This window comes from Suricata suricatta, chromosome X, assembly GCF_006229205.1.
Source record: "Suricata suricatta isolate VVHF042 chromosome X, meerkat_22Aug2017_6uvM2_HiC, whole genome shotgun sequence".
Lineage (NCBI taxonomy): Eukaryota > Metazoa > Chordata > Mammalia > Carnivora > Herpestidae > Suricata > Suricata suricatta.
Genome location: NC_043717.1, coordinates 8,622,134 through 8,642,770, shown reverse-complemented (window position 1 = coordinate 8,642,770; position 20,637 = coordinate 8,622,134). Strand labels below are relative to the sequence as shown.

Here is a 20,637-nt window from a genome sequence, read left to right as displayed (position 1 = left end):
TAGTGCACGTGCCTGTTGGTGAGGGCCAGGCCAAACGCTGGATGAAACTAGCCCAATGGGAAAGTCTTGAGCAGGATGTAGAGAAACAGACCCCTACGCTTTGGCAAGATGCTAGAAAACTTGCTGGAAATCTCCAGTAAGTAATTATATTGGATTTTTCCTAAGCCTGTTGACTAAAACAAAATTTAGGCTTATACACAAAGGCTTGATGAATCCACTGACACTTAGTATAATTGACTGCCGGCCTTCCTTGGTCTTCCTCTAGAGGCAGAATCCACCGGGGTAACATTTAACTCCGTGTTTATTAATCACCACTCTGGGATCTTTCCCTTTTAGTTAAGAGGACCAGAATGGAATGGGAACCTGGGCACTTCAGACTCGACTAACCTGGCATACCAGCCTGCTCCCACCCTTGGTGGGGCACCTAGAAGAAAGAGTGCTAAAATTCTCATTGCTTAACTCTGGCAAATGAAGGCTCCTAAGCAAAAATGGAAGCGTAGTTTCTACTATTATTTCTCTTCCGACATCCTAATTCCCAATGACGGGTGTAGAGAGCAAGATGGAGTCACTCATGTCAAGCAGGTGCCCGTATGAAGCAATGATGCCAACAGTGAAGGGCACCACAGTATAAGACATCACCAAGACCAGCACCAGCTGACAGTCCAGAACGCCTAACAAGCAGAAGCAGAGATCTGCTTTGATTATTACCCCCCTCCTTGGGGTCATCATAGTCTCCTGGGTCCTCAAGATAGGGGTCCTGGGGCCCCCATGGTGCTTCATCCTTTAAACTCCAATTATTCACGGCTTTGTCCTTCTTTTGGCTAGCTCTTGCCCTTTGGCCGCTCTTGGTCGAACTGTGGGATGGTTTTCATGAGTAAGGTAGGTGCCCCTGCCGTGGGAGCCCAGGACACAAAGGGCTTTACATTTTTAGGATCCTTAGACCCACCCACGATTACGTCCTCAGGGGTCCTGGCTGTGAGCTTCTTTCTGACTCCTAACTCCGTGGGGTACCACGGCTCTCCTACCCGCTGCTCCTACAGAGAGCCGGCTATGGTTTCACCCGCCTGTGCCAATATCTTAGCATTTCACCCTTGGCGAGGCATCTGGAAAGTCCACATTCACAAACATGTATTCCCCAATTTGTTATTTTTAGTTCCATTATAGTCCATTTCAAGCAAGACTCCAGGAGTCTTTTCTGATTCTCCTAATTTAAAAAAAAATTTTTAATGTTTGTTTATTTTTGAGAGAGAGACACACAGTGTGAGCAGGGGAGGGTCAGAGAGAGACAGAGGGAGACACAGAATCAGAAGCAGGCTCCAGGCTCCGAGCTGTCAGCACAGAGCCTGACGTGGGGCTCGAACCCACGAACTGTGAGATCATGACCTGAGCCGAAGTCGACCGCTTAGCCAACGAAGCCACCCAGGCGCCCCTAATTCTTCTAAATTTTCTAACACACAATGAGTTGGTGACACGGAATCCTGCCAACCACGCCAATTGTCACGAGCACGCTGTGAAGACGCACACACCACTTGGGTCTTTCCACAGCACCGGCGGTGCTCAGTCATACAGCTGGGTTAACATAATGAGAAAGCAGTCTCTGGATTCTAAACCCAATGACATTTGAGCACATGATTAACTTGGCCTCTTACACAGCATACAAGATACAAGGTAACACAGGGGGTAGAAAGTTAACGAACCCAACACAAAGTCCGTCTGTGGGCGCGCAGCTGAGATGAGGCCTCAGTCTGGTCCGGTCCGGGTCTGGTCCGTGCTCGACCCTCACCGCTTATTCTGTTCCAGGAGCGGAGGCTCTCCGTTCCCTTTGGTGGCAGCTGCCTTGTCAGGTGCTCAGACACAGAGGGGTCACGTCTGGGGAGCCTGACGGTTTGCTGCAAAAACCCTCCCCCTTCAAGGGACTTAATCAGTCTCGGCGCCCACACACCTCCCCTGCTTCTGCGGCTTATCAGTTCTGGTCTGCCGTCAGCCGGTGCCCGCCTCGGTGATAGCTCACGGTTGTTCGTGCCCTGGACTGCTTGACGCGGGCCCCTGCTTGGCACCAGTGACTCCATCTTGCTCTCTACAACGGGGCTCCCAGGAACCCCAGGGGCTCTTCCCAATCCTCCCTCTTGATTGGCTCACAGCACCTACTGTTGGCCCTTTCTTCCTTGGTTCCTCTACCCCTATTCAATCACTGGGCTGAGATCTCTCAGAACAATACACCGGAATTTCTTCCTCCCAAAAGAGGAAAATCATTCTAGAATTTGAGAGTAGTGTCAAAATGGCCAACAGGGGGGAAATCGATGACCCACCCTCATCTTTTTCTATGCTCTGTCTCCGGTGGGAGCGTCTGGGTGTACTGATAATTTTTTCCTACTGGCTCGGTTGTGATCCTCCTTATGGGCAAAATCTTCTTCAACGAATACTAGCAGACTCCACAGCGAACCTCCCGTCAAGATTCACACTGATCCCTAGAATTAACAGCTTATAAACAAAGAAGCCTTTCAAGGCATCAAGCCCACCACAGAGGATTGCAAGCCTTAGGGCCTCGTACTCCGCTGCACTGGTCCCTGTAACACCCCAATTCTACCTGTGAGAAAACCCAATGGCCGAGGATGGGACTCGATCCAGGACCTCTGAGAAATAAACAGCACCGTGGCACCCCGCCGGTTCACAACCCTCACACGCCACTGACATCCAATCCCACTGAAAGCACAGTCTTCACTGTAACTGACCTCTGTGGTGCGTTTTTTAGTATCCTGGTTGATAAGGATGGCCAGTATCTTTCTACCTTCACTCGGGAAGGATGGAAAAACACCCAGAAAGTAACGCGCCATTCTGCAGAGTCCTTCACTTTTCACAAACCTTAAAAGGTGATTTGGGTGATACAAAGTTTCCTGCCAGCTCTGCGTGGTCACCGTGCACACTTTGCTTCTGTCCCCACCCCCCAAGCCCTTTTCACAGGTGGACAGCATCCACCTGTGGAAACCTTTGGCCCTAGAGGGATAGCGACGTCTCCGCAGAGAAAAATGACAGCTTGGTCAAACTCAGGTCTGCTATTTTGAGTCCGTGATCTCAGAACACAGACTAGATTTGGATCCAGGGAGACACCAAGGCACCCTCGATTTCCCCAGATCTAAAATGAGGTACCAGTTAGGAGGCTTTCTGGGACCAGCTGGCTCTTGTCAAAAGTGGATTCTAAACTTCTCGCGCACGGCTCAGCCTCTCTATGCTTTACTAAAAATGACAAACCTGACCCTGTAATTTGCAAAGAGAGGGATGTCACTGCCTTTGAGACTTGAAAGCAGACTTTACCCAAAGCCCCTGCCCTCGGACGTCCTAAGGAGCAACCTGCCTTTTTGTGAGCAAGAGGTAAGGGGATGCCCTTGAGAGTTCCCCTATCATCACCCTGGGGGGTATCACGGCCAACCAGCCCCTCTGGCTGGGGGACATTCCCCTTGCCCCAGGGCCAGTCCTGCCACTGTCCTCTTAGGCCAGGCCACTGAAGAGACAGATATAGCAACCCTAATTGTGGCCATCCCCTGTGCTCCCCGCAGAAGCCTTCCTGGGTTCTCCGTCACCCTCAACACTTCGCGGTCAGTGCCTCACCTCGTGGGACACACTCCTGCTAACTGCTCCTCATCCAGTAACTCTTTCTCACTGCGAGAGCCTTACCTGTGCCACCTTCTCCCCCACCCTCCACTGATGAAGCCCCTCACAAGTGCCTAAGGCTGACAGATCACCTTTGGACTCCCCGTGACAATTTACAGGAAGCGCCACAAACCGATACACACTTGTCACGGTTTACTAAGGGTTCTTAAAGCATCCAAAAAAGAAGGGCGCCTGGATGGCTCGGCCAGTTAGGCGTCTGATTCTTGGTTTACGCTCACATTGTCATCTCACAAGTCGTGGGTTCAAGCCCTGCATTGGGCTCTCTGCTCTCCCAGCACACAGCCTGCTTGGGATTCTCTGTCTCCTCCTCTCTCTGCCCCTTCCCTGCTCATGCTCTGTCTTAAAAACAAACATTAAAAAAAGAATAAAAATCATAAATACCATGCTGGACATGCTACTCAAACTCCCTTTGAAGTCCCTGAGGCTTGTCACCTTTACCTTTACTTCAGTCCAACAATGCTGAGTTATATGCGCTTACTCAGCCTGTAATTTTAGCCAAGGGCAAAACCACAAACATTTATACCGATAGTCAGTATGCCTTTGGGTTAGCTCATGATTTTGGAACGTGATGGCAGCAACAAGGTTTCCTTACCTCCGATGGGGAGGAGATTCAAAATGGCTCCCGTGTCCAAATTCTATTAGGCGCCATACTTTTGCTGGCAGCTCTGGCAATGAAGGTTCCCAGGCATTCCAGACTCAACTCCCTGGAGGCCAGAGGACACCGCCTTGCCGGTATTTCCACATGCTGCTCTCAAGGTCTGACAGCCAGACCCGTGGCCTTTTCCAAAGGGATGTTCTTTCAAGCAACAAATTAGAAAAATTGACCAGGGACACCCAACAATCAGCCCCAGTGAAGGAGAGACCATATTTGGAAATCTAATAACTGCTGGTTCAATAAACAAAGCGAGCTTTGGTTTGGACCAAAGAACGATCTGGTCCTCCCAGAAATTCTAAAGTTCCCACTCCTTTCCACTGCACCCACATTAAACCACTGGCCTACTGGCTGAAATATAGCATTCATGAACCCACACTGATGGGAAAATACTAGGAAGGCCGCAAAAAGGGTCTACTTCACTTGGCCTCCCACTTGGCCAAAGTGCCCTGAGAAACCTCTCCATACTGACCCTGCGCAGTTTCAAGTGCCCAACGGATCCACTGAGGTTTGGCCAGTGGGTTTCATGCAACTCCCCCCATCTCACGGATAGAAGTATGTTTTAGTCTTGGTTTGTATGTTTTCACACGAGACCAAAGCTTCCCTTGTAGACAGGCCGGTGCCTCTCCTGTGGCTAAAACTGTGTGAGAAAAAACTGATCCCTACTGAGGGGACCCCGCTTGAACACGCAGTAACTATTTGGCCAATGTTACACAAACATTTTCACTGGGCATACAGTCCTCAATCCTTGGGGCCGGCCCCACACGCGGACAACACTGTTGAGATTCAAGTGGCAACACTTATAGACTCTCCAAATACCTTGGCCAAAGGCGCGGCTGTTAGTCCTTCCGTATCTCAAATCCTCCCCCTTTTGGAATTCATACATTCTCACCCTTGGAGACAGAGGAGTGACCATACATCCTGGCCTCTCCCTTTTTTGACCCCCAGTTGATAAAAGGAGAGGTCTTCAATACTGTCAAGGTCTAGTTGCTTCTATTAAACATAACCAGGCTCTGATAGAGCAATCTTTTCACTGCGCACAGGAGACAACGATCTGAACTCCTCATGCGTTGACACAGCTAAAGCAAGCCCCAAACCCTGACTGGACCTGCATACCCTCTGGTGACATGATTTCCCGGAATCGAAGCCGATAATATCTGGGGACCCAGCTTTCCCAAGGTGTCTGGACCAGTCCTGTGTGCTTTTTTCTCACTCTCACTTCTTGTAGCTCTTTGGAAGAAAGAAAATGCCCTTTAGCAGCATTTTCTAATCTCTTACAAAGAGGGAGAAACCTCTTTGGATGATGACCTTTTTTAGCAACCACCTCATCATGATCCTTGGGGCGTTTCTGAAGGATCAGGAAGTTCAGAATTCACAAAAGCCTTTCTTTTGTCAAAACTATGAATCGACTCTGGATTCTCATCCAGATTCATAGTTTCTGAAGTCACGGAATTCAGAAACGGACTATTCTTGACAACACATATGGTTCTAAACAGCTCTTCAGAGAGACCAATACTGTTTTAAAATGTCCTGAAAGTGTTGGTATTCTTGCAAAAGCGCTCATTAACTACTGCTTCAGGTCACACGTGTACCCTAGGTTCCCAAACGCACTCGGTTATCCCCTTCAGTGTATTCTCATAGTTCCCTATTTTGTCTCACGGCCACTAGGTTTAGAAGGGGACTTTGAGGAGGCAAATGTGACCACGGGATGGCCTTCATAGGGAGAAACCTTTCTTTCCAAAATCCAACGAATGTCAGTAAATATATTCAGATCCAGGGTTCTGGTTTAGAACCAACATACAGTTGGGAACTGTCATGTTGCTTTTGACTGTGCACTTGTTGCCTATCGATCTTTGGCAGAAAGGATGTGCCCCTTAAGTTGATGCCAGCTCAGGGGTCACAGTCTTGAGAAGATAGACTTCAGATGGGACAGCTGGAGGCCTGTCCCTGCTAACCCTCCATATTACTCAGTGTGGCTTAAGTGGTTTCCAACTGCTGCACTCTCGCCCTCCGACGGCAGACATGACAACCAGGGAAGGTCCTTCCTGGCACCGAGAGATAAAACCACTAAATACAGAGAACCTGACTGCTGATCGGCAATGCTTCCTGGGAAGGATCCTGACCAAAAGGGGGAAAGGTGAACATCAGTAACAAGAGCCCCCACAAAAACGGGAGTCGGGAGGTTTCTGGAGGGGGACCTCTCTTGCCCACTCACTCCTTGTCAATTGCAGATGCAACGGAAGAGGCGGATTTGACCTTGCACGTGGACTTGCAGTTTGTGACTCATCACAACCCAACTACCCCCTTTGCTCCTTCAAAAGTGTACCCTTCCTTTGTTCTCCAGAATGGCCTACTTTTGCTTGTTTGTTTAACGTTTATTTATTTTTGAGAAGGACAGACAAAGAGCATGAGCGACGGAGGGGCAGAAAGAAAGGGAGGGAGACACCGAATCTGAAGCAGGCTCTAGGCTCTGACTGTGCTGTCAGCACACAGCCCGACGCAGGGCTCAAACTCACAAACTACGAGATCATGACCTGAGCCGAAGGTAGACGCCCAACGGACTAAGCCACCTAGGTGCCCCGCCTATGTTTTTTTTTTTTAGTTCTTTAATAAACCTACCTTTTGCTATTAAAATAACTGGTAGTTTTACTTTTAAGGTTAACAATACGTATGTCACATACACAGGCCTTCTTTCTAACCTCAAAATGTTACCAGTAGATGTTTCCAGAAACTGAAATTATGGGGAAATAAGTATTTTTCAACACTCTTGCCTAACTATGTATTATCACTCATGTTTTCACTATTGAACTCTCCTGTTCTATCCTACAGTGCCTTTGGGACAAAAAGCCCCCCAAACAGTCTGGCTCTAGGTCCCATGAGCTGGTCTTTCTCTAGGCCTCAGCTACGAGGTCCCCTCCCATCTGCACTGGACCCACCCTCCCCCTCTTCCAGAATACAATCTAAACCTCGTCATCTACACCTGCATGTCCACCTTGCTCCTGTGCCGCTGCTGGACCACTGCATGTGACCCTCCGGGTCTGGTTCATATCTCCAAATGTTGTGACACTCACAAGTCTGGAGAGAAATGGGTCTGTCTATTCTCAAGGGAATGCTGTGTTGGCTGAGCACTTGGCCTCTCTCGTGTGGGAACACCTTAGGCTTCCCACTGAAAGACTCCCATCAGAAGATGTTATACGTACGGATGACACGGTTCACAACTGCACTATCTCAAGGGCAAAGAATTGGTTTTGGAGATTTTCACACACTCTGCAGCACACAGTTGTGTATGTTAAATGTTTAATAACAGAATCACTACCACATCTAGTTTTCAATGCTTAGCTATCTGCCTCCGTGACTGTGAGAATTATTTAGCCTAACCCAATTTCAGGATAATTAAAAGAACAAATTGATCCCTGGGACTTCTTTGTAACAGAATCTGATTCTCAACGCTAATCAACGTGGGGCTCTTACAATTTTATAATAGGCGCAAACATTCCTCCACGGTATCTAGCATTTGCTACTTCTGAGATCCAAAGCACAGGTAATTTCTAAACTCATACTTTCTGGGGCACCTGGGTGGCTCAGTTGGCTAAGCGTCCGACTTTGGCTTAGGTCATGATCTCACGGTTTGTGAGTTTGAGCCCTGTATCAGGCTCTGTGCTGACAGCTCACAGCCTGGAGCCTGCTTTGGATTCTGTGTCTCCCTCTCTCTCTGCCTCTCCCCCACTCATGCTCTGTTTCTCTCTGTCTCAATAATAAATTAAAAAAACATAAAAATAGGGGCGCCTGGGTGGCTGAGTCGGTTGAGTGCCCGACTTCAGCCCAGGTCATGATCTCACAGTTCATGGGTTCAAGCCCCGCACCAGGCTCTGTGCTGATAGCTAGCTCAGAGCCTGGAGCCTGCTTCTGATTCTGTGTGTCCCTGTCTCTCTGCCCCTCCCCTGCTCATGATCTGTCTCTCTCTGTCTCTCAAAAATAAATAAATGTTAAAAAAAACATAAAAATTAAAAAAAATTATTTTACCTTTTAATTAAATAGTTTATTATCAAGTTGGTGTCCATATAACACCCAGTGCTCTTCCCCACAAGTGCCCCCCTCCATGACCATCACCCCCCTACCCCTTCCCCGCTTCCTCTTCTGCCCTCAGTTTGCTTTCAGTATTCAAGAGTCTCTCATGATTTGCCTGACTTATTTCACTTAGCATGACTCCCTCTAGGTCCTTACACTTTGCTACAAAAACATAAAAATAAATTTTTTAAATAAAAAGTAAATAAATAAACTCATACTTTCTGATTTCCTTCTCCAGACCTTTTTTTTATGAATTTGGGTTTGTACCAGGAGTTTGGCTCAATACCCGACTGAATGTTGCAGGAAAGGTTTGCGAGTTCACCAACTCAACAGCCACAATGAGAGTAATTAGTATGGCATTTCAACAAAGGGAGCGCCAAGCAGCAGTAACCAAAATGTTCAACTCCCCTGATGAAAAATAGAGAAAAGTCAGACATTTTTTTGAGGCGGCCCAATCATGACCATGACTGGTGGGTGTTTCAGATCTTACTCAACTTATCAGATGCCGCCCTGCTAAATGCATACAATTGACAAGCTTTACAAATTTATAGGATTAGAGAAACTAACATCAGGACAACTGTTGTCACTTTTTCCAGATAAAACATAGAAAGAAACAATCTGAGAATTAAAAAGAGAACGTAACCTTGAAAAAATGATTTTGAAAAAAGTCTCAGGTCCTCTACCCTCTCAGATGTAATGACGTCATACTGTTTTTACCAGGGGAGGAAACTAGCAATTATTGAGTGGCCACCATAGCAGATGTGGGCCAACTGGGGCCTATGACACAAACCCAGCCCATCATCTGTTTTTGCACAAACTGTGAGCTAAGGATGGTTTCTACATTCTTAACAGGTTGAAAAACAATCCAACGAAGAACATTTGTGATGTCTGAAAAACATGAAATTCATAGCTTAACATCCGTAAATAAAACTTTATTGGAACACAGACACACACCCCTTCATTTACCTATCATATATGACTGCTTTCATGCCAAAATGGTGGAGCTGACCAAGAGATCTGGTGGTCCAAAAGTGTAAAAATTTGACACCTCGCTCTTTTTAGAAAAAGTCTGTCTACCGGTGTATTTAGTATATGCTAAGCACTTCAGAAATAGTAGCAAACACTGTCCTCAACATACAGATGAGAAAACAAAGAGTTTAAGCTGTTGTTACAAAGGACAAAGTGAGCAAATGGTGGTACACTCCCTCCTTCCAAGGGGGAGATTTCACCGAGATAAGAGAAGCCAAGAAAAGACAGAAGGAGAGGTTGGAGGGACGCAGGGCCACCCCCAGAAGCTGGAAGAGACTGGAAGGATCGATCCTTCCCTCGAGTCTGCAGACAACACAGCTCTGTCACACCTCAATGTCGAGCTCCGGCCTCCAGGACAGCAGGAGAAAACATTCGTGTTGCCTTAAGCCCCTCAGTTTATCGTAACTTATTACAGCAGCGAAAAAAAGCAGACACCAACAACTGCCCGTGATTCCTTCTTCTCTCGTAAGTTTTCTCTAACAACACACACACAGTGTCACAGGGTCAACACACGCCTCCCTAGGCTGCCCTCCGGGCAGTCTCTTGATTGTTATCCACATCCCTGCGTCTGCCTTGTTGACAATGAACTTCTTATCTCTTCCATCAGCAGTTAAGCTCGGCCAAGTGTGGAACTGTCTGATGGGGTTCAAAACTAAAAACAGCTTTCATAAAAACCTAAACAAAAGGGGAGGGGCGGGGCGTCTGGCTGGTTCAGTCAGAAGAACGCGTGACTCTAGACCTCAGGGTCATGAGTTTGAGCCCCATGTTGGGTGCACAGATTACTTAAAAAATAAATTAAAAACACAAAACACTAACGACAGCTACTGGGTTGTTTCCAAGAAACACGCTTACAGCAAAGTGATTCCGAGGGAGTGAAAGGAAACAGGTGCACAAAATGGCCCCAAATGGGTACCCACCCAAACGTCCGACACCAGGAGACAGGGTCAAGAGCTAGACAGGTGCCACAGGGCAGGTAGGCCCGCTAGTGTCCAAGGGACCCCAGAGGGCTCTCCTCGTCAGCAAGGTGGCTGGCGGAGGCCAGAGGCCAGGAGTGTGGTCGCATTCCTTGGAATGCAGGAGACGGCTGCACACAAAGGGCCAGGGCCAAGCTGTGCTAGTTTCTCGACACGACAAAGACTTCGTTATGAACGGACACGAGTGACAAAGTTTGAAAACACAACCCTGGAAATAGAAGTAACCGCAAACTGGACACTCGCAAGCAAAACGTGTAGCAGTCTCGATTGGTATCAGTTAAGGAAAAGTTAGGGCTCCCCCGTGTCACTGCTTGTGGGACAGGGGCCACGTAACAATAAAAGGAATCATCAGCCCAAGAAGATACAATGCACTGAATGCAAAAGGGACACCGAAGAGAAAGAGGGGATATTATCAGCTCCTCTGTGACATGGACAGAAATGAAGCTGCTAAACAATGGAAGCACACAAGAGAGGAATGCCTAAGTCGTGAGATCATACTTAGGGGACAAGAACGAATGGAAGTTGAGTAGCCAAAAATGCACTGGATAAAAGATGCCACATAAATAACAAGGAGCATACGTGACTTTAAGGTGCTGGCTGCCCTTAGTGAAAGCTAAATCACAAAGTGACACATACACACGGTCACAAGGTCATGTACACGCTCTCTCATGACCAATCAATGCTCTAATCCAAGGGTTGCCAAACTGGCCCATAGGCCGAATCCAGCCACCCACTTCTTTCTGTACTGCTTGTGAGGTAGTGACTGTTTTTACGTGGCTGGACAGCTGGATTAAAAAAAAAATCGAAAGAACATTTTATGGCAAGTGACGATTACATGAAATTCACATTTCAGGATCCACACATAAAGGTTTCACTGGAACCCAGCCACACCCGCCACTGACATACCGTCTGTGTCTTTGAGATACAACCAGAGCTCAGCTGCTGCCAGGGACCAGACATCCCTTTACAGAAAACGTTTGCTGACCCCTTCTAACCGATACAGGACAAATCGCATCTCAACTGCAGAATCGAGTTCTGGAGATCTTCTAGTGAGAAATTAAGAGAGAGCTGTATTCAGCAGGGCACCTGGAAACCACACCTAAAGAGGCATTAAAATTTAAGGGGACCTCGGTATAGGAATTGGGGCGCCTGGGTGGTCAGTCGGGTAAGCTTTGGACTCTTGATTTCAGCTCAGGTCATGGTCTCCTGGTTCGTGGGATCAAGCCCCACATCGTGTTCCACGCTGACAGTGCTGAGCCTGCTTCGGATTGTCTCTCTCTCGAAATAAATAAATAAACTTAAAAAAACCTTTATAAAAGGATTTTTCTCATATATGAGGGAATCTCGTATGCTGTTTGAAAATCTGTGCTGCTTCAGAAAATAAACGAGGGAGATGACTGGAGGTGTATCAGGAAACCTTTCTCATGATTAGTCACCACATCACAGAACAGCCACGTGTCTTGCAAAATGGAAGGATTCTCACGTGGAACCCGACTGAACAGCTATCTATTCGTAAGAGATATAAAGCAGATAAAAGCTTAGGGGTTGATCCCTATCGTGGTTTGAGTGATATCCCCCTAAAACTTGTCCACCCAGAGCCTCAGAATGTGACCTCATTTAAAACTAGAGTGTTTGCAGAGGCGCCTGGGTGGCTCAGTCGGTTAAGCTTCCGACATTGGCTGAGGTCATGATCTCACAGTTTGTGGATTCGAGCCCCACATCAAGCTCTGTGCTGATAGCTCAGAGCCTGGAGCCTGCTTTGGATTCTGTGTCTCCCTCTCTCTCTGCCCCTTCCCTGATCACACTGTCCCTCTGTGTCTCTCAAAAATAAATAAATGTTAAAAAATATTGGGGGCACCTTGGTGGCTCAGTCAATTGAGCATCTGGCTTCGGCTCAGGTCATGATCTCATGCTTCATGGGTTCAAGTCCCTCATTAGGCTCTCTGCTGACAGCTAGCTCAGAGCCTGGAGCCTGCTTCAGATTCTGTATCTCCCTCTCTCTCTGCTCCTCCCCTGTTGGCACTGTCTGTCTCCGTACCTCAAAAATAAATAAAAAACCTAAAAAAAAAATTTTTTTAAATTTAAAAATAGAGGGTTTGCAGGGGTGCCTGGCTGGCTCACAGACGAGATTGTGACTCTTGATCTCGGGATCGTGAGTTCAAGCCCCACCTTGGGTGTAGAGATTACTTGAACAGAATTTAAAAATAACAATAAAAACATAAAAATAAAAATAAGGTGCTTGCAGATAGAAGGAAGGCACAGATCAAGATGAGATCACTCTGGATCAGGATGGGCTCTGATCCAATGACTGTCCATTTATAAAAGAGGAAAGGACACACGGACACAGGGAAGAAGGCCATGTGAAGAAAGTGGCAGAGAGAGGAGTGACTTCCAGAAGCCGGAAATGCCAGTGTGCGGTAATGTGTTACAGCCTCCATGGCAAACTAATACAGTCTCCTCTAAAGTTCCCTGGAAATTCTAACTTCTCTCGTTTCTCCCGAAGGCAAGGACTAGACCTTTCATTTCTTCTAGACACTCACACAGCCTCCTCTAGTGCCAGTGTTGCTAAAAGAAAGTCCACAATATTACGTTCATTCTTCTTGAAAGGTTACAAGAAGATAACGGTGTATCTTTTTAAATGAAATGTTTTCTTTTGAAGGGCCATAGACTCGCCTCACTTCAGAGGTCCCGTTGTGCCCTGTACCTAGTTTGCCCTCGTGGGAACGTCTTGCAACACTATAGGATAGAGTCCCAACCAAGATACTGGAGTTGATATGCACCAGTGATGTGATTCCCGTTCCCCAGTTTTCTGTACTCGGCGGGTGGGGGTGAGGGCAGGGCTATTTAGTTCTAGCCACCACCATAAAGACACGTTACAACTTCATTACCAAGGTTATATGGTATTGTAATACATGAAAAATATGCCTTATCTGTATGTCGATCTATAAATATTAACATAATGGCCTGTTCAGAGACAAACTTTTGAAAAGCCAGGATGAGAAAACATATTTATACAATCGTTAAAATAGAAAGCAAGTGGGGCGCCTGGGTGGCTGTCGGTTAAGCTCAGGTCATGTTCTCACGATTCGTGGGTTCAGGCCCCGTGTCGGGCTCTGTGCTGACAGCTCAGAGCCTGGAGCCTGCATCGGATTCTGCGTCTCCTCTCTCTGCCCCTCCCCTGCTTGCGCTCTGTCTCTGTCTCTCCAAAATAAATAAACGTTAAAAAAAAACAAAACAGAAAGCATGTGTTTTCCAGATAGTCTGAGTTAATGAGGGAGTGGGGACAGAGATGTAGATGTTAACCCAGAGCGGGTCCCTCCAACAGGACACCAATCTCATACCTTGTCCTTTTTATCTTGTCGGGCATACGGAAAACACGGGATCACAGCAGTCACCCTGGACGACGATGCAATCTTGCAGGCATTGATCATGATGAGGAGCTCCATCAGGTTGTCGTTGATTTCTCCACAGCCACTCTGGATGATGTAGACATCTTCGCCCCTCACGCTCTCACCGATCTCGACGCTGGGAAAAGGAAAATGCCATCCATTACTAGTCGAGTATGCTTGCTGTCTTAGACGTCCCCTGGAGCCCCACTAGGTACGGTGACTGGCCAGGATGCACCATACGGGTACGCTCACGGCTAGGATTTATTACAGGCAAAGGATTCGGAGCACAATGAGCAAAGGGAAAAGGTGCGCGGGGCAAAATCGGTGGGAAAGCAGGCGTGAGCTTCGAGGAGTTGCCCTGCCGTGGACTCACACAGGTTGCGCTCAGCTCCCCCCAGCAACATGCTAGTTGAGTCTAGGGAATAACGGGGGGTGGGGGGGTAACTGGTCACACAGTCTCCCACCTGCCTGGTATGTACCAAAATTTCAGATTGCCGGGTATTCCGCATTAACCACAATGTTTATACAGTTTAGTAGAGCAAGCCGTTCTTATCTGGGAATGGGGGTGGGGGTGGGGACTTTCAAAAAACGGAGTTCCCAAAGGCTAGTTGAGGACGACCTCGAGAGCAGAACTTTTCATTTAGGAGAAGGTCCATCATGCTCGTTAGAAATAGCTCTCAGGCCTATTATATTGATTTCTTTCTGCTAACTAGCATATTGAGTTTTTACTTTTATTGAGGTTCCATATACACACTACTTAGAAAATTCAAGTCATTCTTGGGGCACCTGGGGGGCTCAGTTGGTTAAGCATCGGATTCTTGATTTCGGCTCAGGTCATGGTCTCATGGTCCATGATATCGAGCCCTGCGTTGGGCTCTGCACTGACAGGTGCAGAGCCTGCTTGGGATTCTCTCTCTCTTAAGAATCAAAAAAACTCAAGTCATTCTGCAAGGCTTATAACCAACATTCCAGAAGCAACCAATGTTGACTCTTGGTATGGCTTTTCGGCATTCTTCTTCAAATCTCCAACTAGTAAGTTCGTATACCTTCATCCTGATTTTCCATTTTCGGCATCAAACGTGGTCATCGTGCTATGAAGAGGACAGAAGTCTACCCCCACCCCCCCCCATTGCCTGTCCCACCTGAGGCCTTCTGGTCCCACCATCCCAACGGAGATCAATACTCCAATGAAATACGACAGCTACCATTAACTGTGTAAATGCTATTCAGAGCCAAGCCGTAAAGTAAACTTCAATCAAAGTTTATATTTCCCTTTTACACACAACGTCTGGTGCTTGGTTTTCCTTGGACTATATTATCCTACCTTTTCACCTGCTAAGTTTTCTAAGGAGTGAATCCAAAGTCCGACCTAAACTCCTGGCTGACAGTCCACATTCCCACCGTGTCAGACGCCCCAAGTGTGACGTCCATCTCACTGGCCTAGCCGTGTTTCTCCGTCGCTGGCTGAGCCACGTTCCCTCTCTGCCCCTACACAGATGACCTCCTGCCCACCCCGGGGAATCCCACTGCCCGTCTCCCACACACAATTGCCCACTTTCTGTATCCTCTTTCTTGCTGTACTTCTTTGTTTTGCTGGTTGGCATCCTCCAGTAGCTTCTGGAGAAAAATTGAAGAGGGGCTTGAAAAGTCTTTGAAACCTGCATGTTGGAAAATTTCTGTTTTGGGGGCAGAGAATGCTGAGCGTTCAACACGACCACAGGCCAGCCCATCCCTGGGGTGTGATGGGGCAGGGCCTTCACAGAGCACTGCCAGGGACCCAGGAGACCTTCAGCTCAGCAACAATGTTGGTTTTGAAAAGGCTAATCTTCTTGCAATTGATACATCGGGAACAATTCGAGCAGAACATGAATTTTGCATTTGCTGACACACCATCTTCTATCCCGAGATAAGACTGCGGAAAACTGCACTGCGCCCAGCTGAATGGAAGAGCCACTCAGAAAATAGGCCCCCTGTGTCGCGCACACTCCCCCCTCACCAGGACAACGGCCACACCCATCCTCTTCTGGTATCGCCCTTCTCCACACCACTTCAGACTCCATCCATCGCCTCATGAGAACCCTCAAGCCACAGTCCCTCCAAGACTCACTTCCAAAAGGAAGCTGTAGGTCCTTTCCAATGGAAGGCGCTATACTTACTATAGTGCTTCTGTTTTCTAAACCTGTACCGTGTATACAGTGTTTTTTCATTTCTATTACGTTCCCATCTTTTTAAAATGTTGTGAAGAAGTTTTGAGTGTTGTATCCCCAACCCCATTTCCCCTGTAAACCCTGTGGTTTTACTATAGGATTCTGAAGAGCACGATGATTTCTAGGAAAGCAGTAAGTCCAGCTATAAATGGGCTCACTCTACAAAGAAATATCATAAGTCTTACTTTTAAATGACAAGTGAGGCCCATAAATAATTACCCTGATCTCTTTTCCTACTATCAGAGACCAATGACACCCAATCATATTGTTTTATCTAAAGAGCCAATTATTTCTTTAAAAAAAATTTTTTTAAAGGAGTCCACATTTGGAATCCATGCAGTAGTCTATTGAGTCAACAGAAGCTTCTACCCAACTTCAACTAGAATAATTGGAACACAGGGGCACCTGGGTGGCTCAGTCATTTAAGCATCCAACTTTAGCTCCGACCATCATCTCATGGTCCAGAAGACCAAGCCCCACACCAGGCGCTTAGAACTCAAAAATGAAGTTTTTCAAGTTGAACTGCTCAGACAACGAGTTTTGGTAACCGCGGGTCATCGTTTTCCTCGTTCTCCATTATGAATGGAAACAGTCTGCTGCCACTCCAGAATGAGAGAGACACAAATCTGCGTGCTCCCTCCTACTTTGAGTTCCAAGGGGCGAGATGTAACTCCTTTGTGAGTATCCTCTCTACTGTGGAATAAGGTCAACTTGGAAATCACAGGCGGCAGCCAGGAACAACCAATGAGCTGGGAATGGCATGGTAGGCATAGTGGCCCTACACGGCAGTCTATGTCCAAAGCCCCAGAACCCCTGAAAATGTTGGTTACGTGGCAAAGGGGAAACAAGATGGCAGATGGAATTAAGGTTGCTAATCAGCAGACCTTAAAATAGGGGGATTTTCCTGGAGTATTTGAGTTGGCCCAATGCAATCACAAGGGTCCTTGAAAATGGGAGAGGGAGGGGTGCCTGGGTGGCTCAGTCGGTTAGGCCTCCGACTTCGGCTCAGGTCAGATCTCACGTTCGTGGGTTCGAGCCCCGCATCAGGCTCTGTGCTGACAGCTAGCTCAGAGCCTGGAGCCTGCTTCCAGTTCTGTGTCCTTCTCTCTCTGACCCTTCCCCTCTCATGCTCTGTCTCTCTCTGTATCAAAAATAAATAAAACATTAAAAAAAAAATTAAAAAAAAAAAAAAAAGAAAATGGGAGAGGGAGACAAGAAGGGTCAGAGAAAGACCTATGAGGGCGGAAGCAGCATCAGAGAGATGCTACGCGTTTGGCTTAGAAGATGGAAGAAGGGATCAAGGACCAATGGTTGGCTTGGGAGATGGAGGAAGGGATCAAGGACCACAGGCAGCTTCTAGAAGCTGAGAAAGGCAAGGGAATGACTTCTCCCCTTTCTTCCAGAAAGGACTGCAGTGACCCATGACAGACTTCTACCCCCACAGAACCACAAGATGTGGCAGCAACACAGAGGGCACAGGGCTGCAAAGCTTAAACCACTTACTATCTGCCCTGTTACAGAAAAAGTTGGCTAACCTCTGGTGTTATGACTGTCTGTCCCCAAAGACCTGCTTCTTTGGCCCATTTTTCTTCAGGAACCTCACTCCCCACATGATCGGCAGTCCAGCAGAGGATGAAAAATCCTATCACCATGGTGACTTTTTTCCTGCTTCTACTCACAAAGATGATTGCAGCTGATCTTTATGGTACGGTCTTCATTTTAAAAACGTGTGGCCAGAAGGCAGGATCCATTTGCCATTCAGTGGAGAATCTGCACAGATCCCCAAAGAAGAAGGCAGATGAGTGTATCCGACTCAACGAGTGAGTGTGCTCATTAATTAAAACGTGGCTGCAGATGCTTTGAAACCCTTCCCATCAGGAAGGGGAGTCTATGTTCCCCCTCCCTGGGATTGCGGAGGACTCTGCTTGACAACAGATTATGACAGAAGCAACAATGCACCAACTGCAGGGCCAACCTTAAGAGACGGGTGGCTTCCACTTCCTGTCTTCCATGCTATAAGGAAGCTCAAGCAGTCCCATGGAGAGGGACTGAGCTTTGTGACCAAGCTCTCAGGCAAAAGCTAGCACCGACTTACCAGCCGTGTGAGTGAGCCGTCTCCGAAGTGGACCCAAGAGCCCCAGTTAACTGCCCCAGATGCCATCACACAGGGCGCTGCCCAAACTGTGTGTTCGGGAGTCAAAGAAACCAAACAGGTGCTGTTTTAAACTGCTGAATTCCAGGGCGACTTGTTACGCAGCAACAGATAACCAGAAATTTGGGTCTCTGGGTATAGCTGATGCCTCTGTGGGCAGGTTAACTGGGGATAAAACGTTACAACAGACCTGCAGACACCTTCACTGTGGGATTTCAGTGGTCTCCAGTGAAGTTGGAGCAGGCATCTCTCTGTGTATCTCAAATGATTCAGAGATGAGAAGGGAAAATCAGGGGGCCCTGTGTGTCCAATCAGGTGGTGCTTTAAAAGTGGGGGTTGGGGTGGCCACGCCTGGCTGGCTCAGTTGGTGGAGTTTGAAACTCTTGATCCCAGGGTTGTGAGTTCGAGCCCCGTGTAGAGACTACTTAAAAATAAAAATCTTAAAAAAGAAAAAAAGTGGGGACTGGAAGGAGTGACAGTCAGGCCATCAAAGCAGGAAGGGGCCTCTTACATGAGCTGAATCATTTTTCTCTTTCTTTTACCCTGTTTCTCATCCTTGGGACCAAACAGTAAAAATCAGATCACTAGTACAACACTTAGTACAGGCAGGACTGTTTGTAAAAATCAATCCCTGGACCTAGACAGTTTATGGGAAGGAGAAAAGTCAGGAAGCTAACGTTTCATATTTTTAATACTAAGAACATATAGTATTAGGGCACCTGGCTGGCTCAGTCGGTAGAACAGGAGACTCTTGATCTCCGGGTCATGAGTCTGAGCCCCACCTTGGGCATAGAGATTACTTAAAAAGACAAACGAAACAAAAAACATATATCCTAACTATATAAGCAGTTCCCAGAGTTCATCTTGAGTGGCTTTCCAGACATCATGAATTCTACTTATCAGGTGGTGGTTATAAAATACTCAAAAGCAAATACAACTGAGTTAAAACAAACATACAATCATACTTCGATGCCTGAATGAGTTTCACACACCAGTACATCCCGAAATCCAACAACGACCTCACAATGGACTTCGGAGCTCGATTAACTAAGTTTTTCAGGGGCAAAGGATTGCGTTGCACTGAGATAACATGGGAGGGCAACAAAATGTGCTTTCAGAATCCACGTCACCCAGAAATTTCTCCCCTACTTCGACGCTGCCACCTCTTGAACAAAAACTATTACCCCATTCTTCTTAGAGCTACTGAGACTTGAACAGGACTGGCAAGACATTACAACATTCAAACCTAAGCTACACTCACTCTCCCTTTCCAGAGCCCTCGAGGGCTTCAGTATTAAACTCCCTAAGCAGAATTCGGTGGCTGAAGGGCTCCCAAACGTTACTCATTCCCAAAAGTTTCTTCACTTCCAGGATCAACAGGACTATGGGTGGCGATTTTCCACCGGAAGAAGACTTCACATAGCCCCAAAAGTGGACTCCACACAACACACACCCACACACCATTTTCCCCTTAGGTATTAATAGAAGGCCCCAGGAGCTAAGAAATTGACGAATCCAAAGGTCATCAAGGTTTTCACCCATGCTTTCCTCTAGAAATGTTTAATTCCAGGCTTTACATTTTAAATCTACAGTCTCCTTCACTTTTGACATGGTGGGAAGTATAGACGGAGTTGTTGTTTTTTTGTTTTTGTTTGGTGGAGGCGCCCCGCATCAATTGTTCCAGTAAGGCCTGTCGGAAGTGTTGGTTGAATTGGATCTCTGCCAAACATATAGGAATGATTAGTAACTGTGCCCACGGCTGAGCATTGAAGGGGTGCGGAAAAACAGGAGACCAAGAGCTGTGTAGACTGAGGCAGGCGCAAAACGGAGCCCCTGTCCCGCTCCTGAGGGTGGCCCCCAGCCTGACGTCACTGAACAGAGGTGACCACATCCCCTGGATCTGAGACACAGGTGGCACTTAAGCCCGAACCACGCGGGGCCCTGCTGCCGGAGACGGCGTAATCCCGGGACTACGAAGAGGATGACCGTCTCTTGTCTTTGAGGCAGAAAAATGAAGGGGACGCTCAGGGACACCAGCACGTGTGCTCTGGAGCCCTCCCGCTCTTTAAGCCCTCCGCGCAAACACCGTCTCCGGTTTAACCCAGACGTCTGCACCGCGGCCGCTCCGGAGGGTCACCCGGGAGCTTCTATAACACTGACTCCCACCCCCACCCCCACCGCCGGGATCGGAACTCCGGGGCAGGGAGGGACGCGGCTCTCAGAACAGCCCCAGGTGAAAGCAGGGCACGGGCGGGCGGGGGACGGGGGCGGAGCCGCCGCTCTCGCACTCCCCGGGTCCGGGACCGGCTTTGGCGGGGATCCGGGAGGAGCGGGCGAGCGCATCCAGAGGCGTCCATCGCCGCGGGCCCCACACCCAGTTGGTTCCCGCCGGCGGAGCCCACCTCTCCTCGACGCTGTGACCGCCCCGAGGTCGCCCTTCCGGGCCAGGGGCCGCCCTCCTCCGCGTCTCCCGGGCGCCGCAGCGGTGGCGCGGAGG

At 47.9% G+C, this 20,637-nt stretch overlaps 1 protein-coding gene across 1 annotated transcript in view; it reads right to left on the bottom strand.

Moving 5' to 3' along the window:
• Nucleotides 1-20,637, bottom strand: part of PRPS2 (phosphoribosyl pyrophosphate synthetase 2) — a 36,601-nt gene that overhangs the window by 15,590 nt on the left and 374 nt on the right. Inside the window, exon 2 of the mRNA XM_029930383.1 lies at nt 13,734-13,917. Coding sequence (XP_029786243.1) covers nt 13,734-13,917 — 184 coding nt within the window. The remainder of the gene's footprint in view (nt 1-13,733; nt 13,918-20,637) is intronic.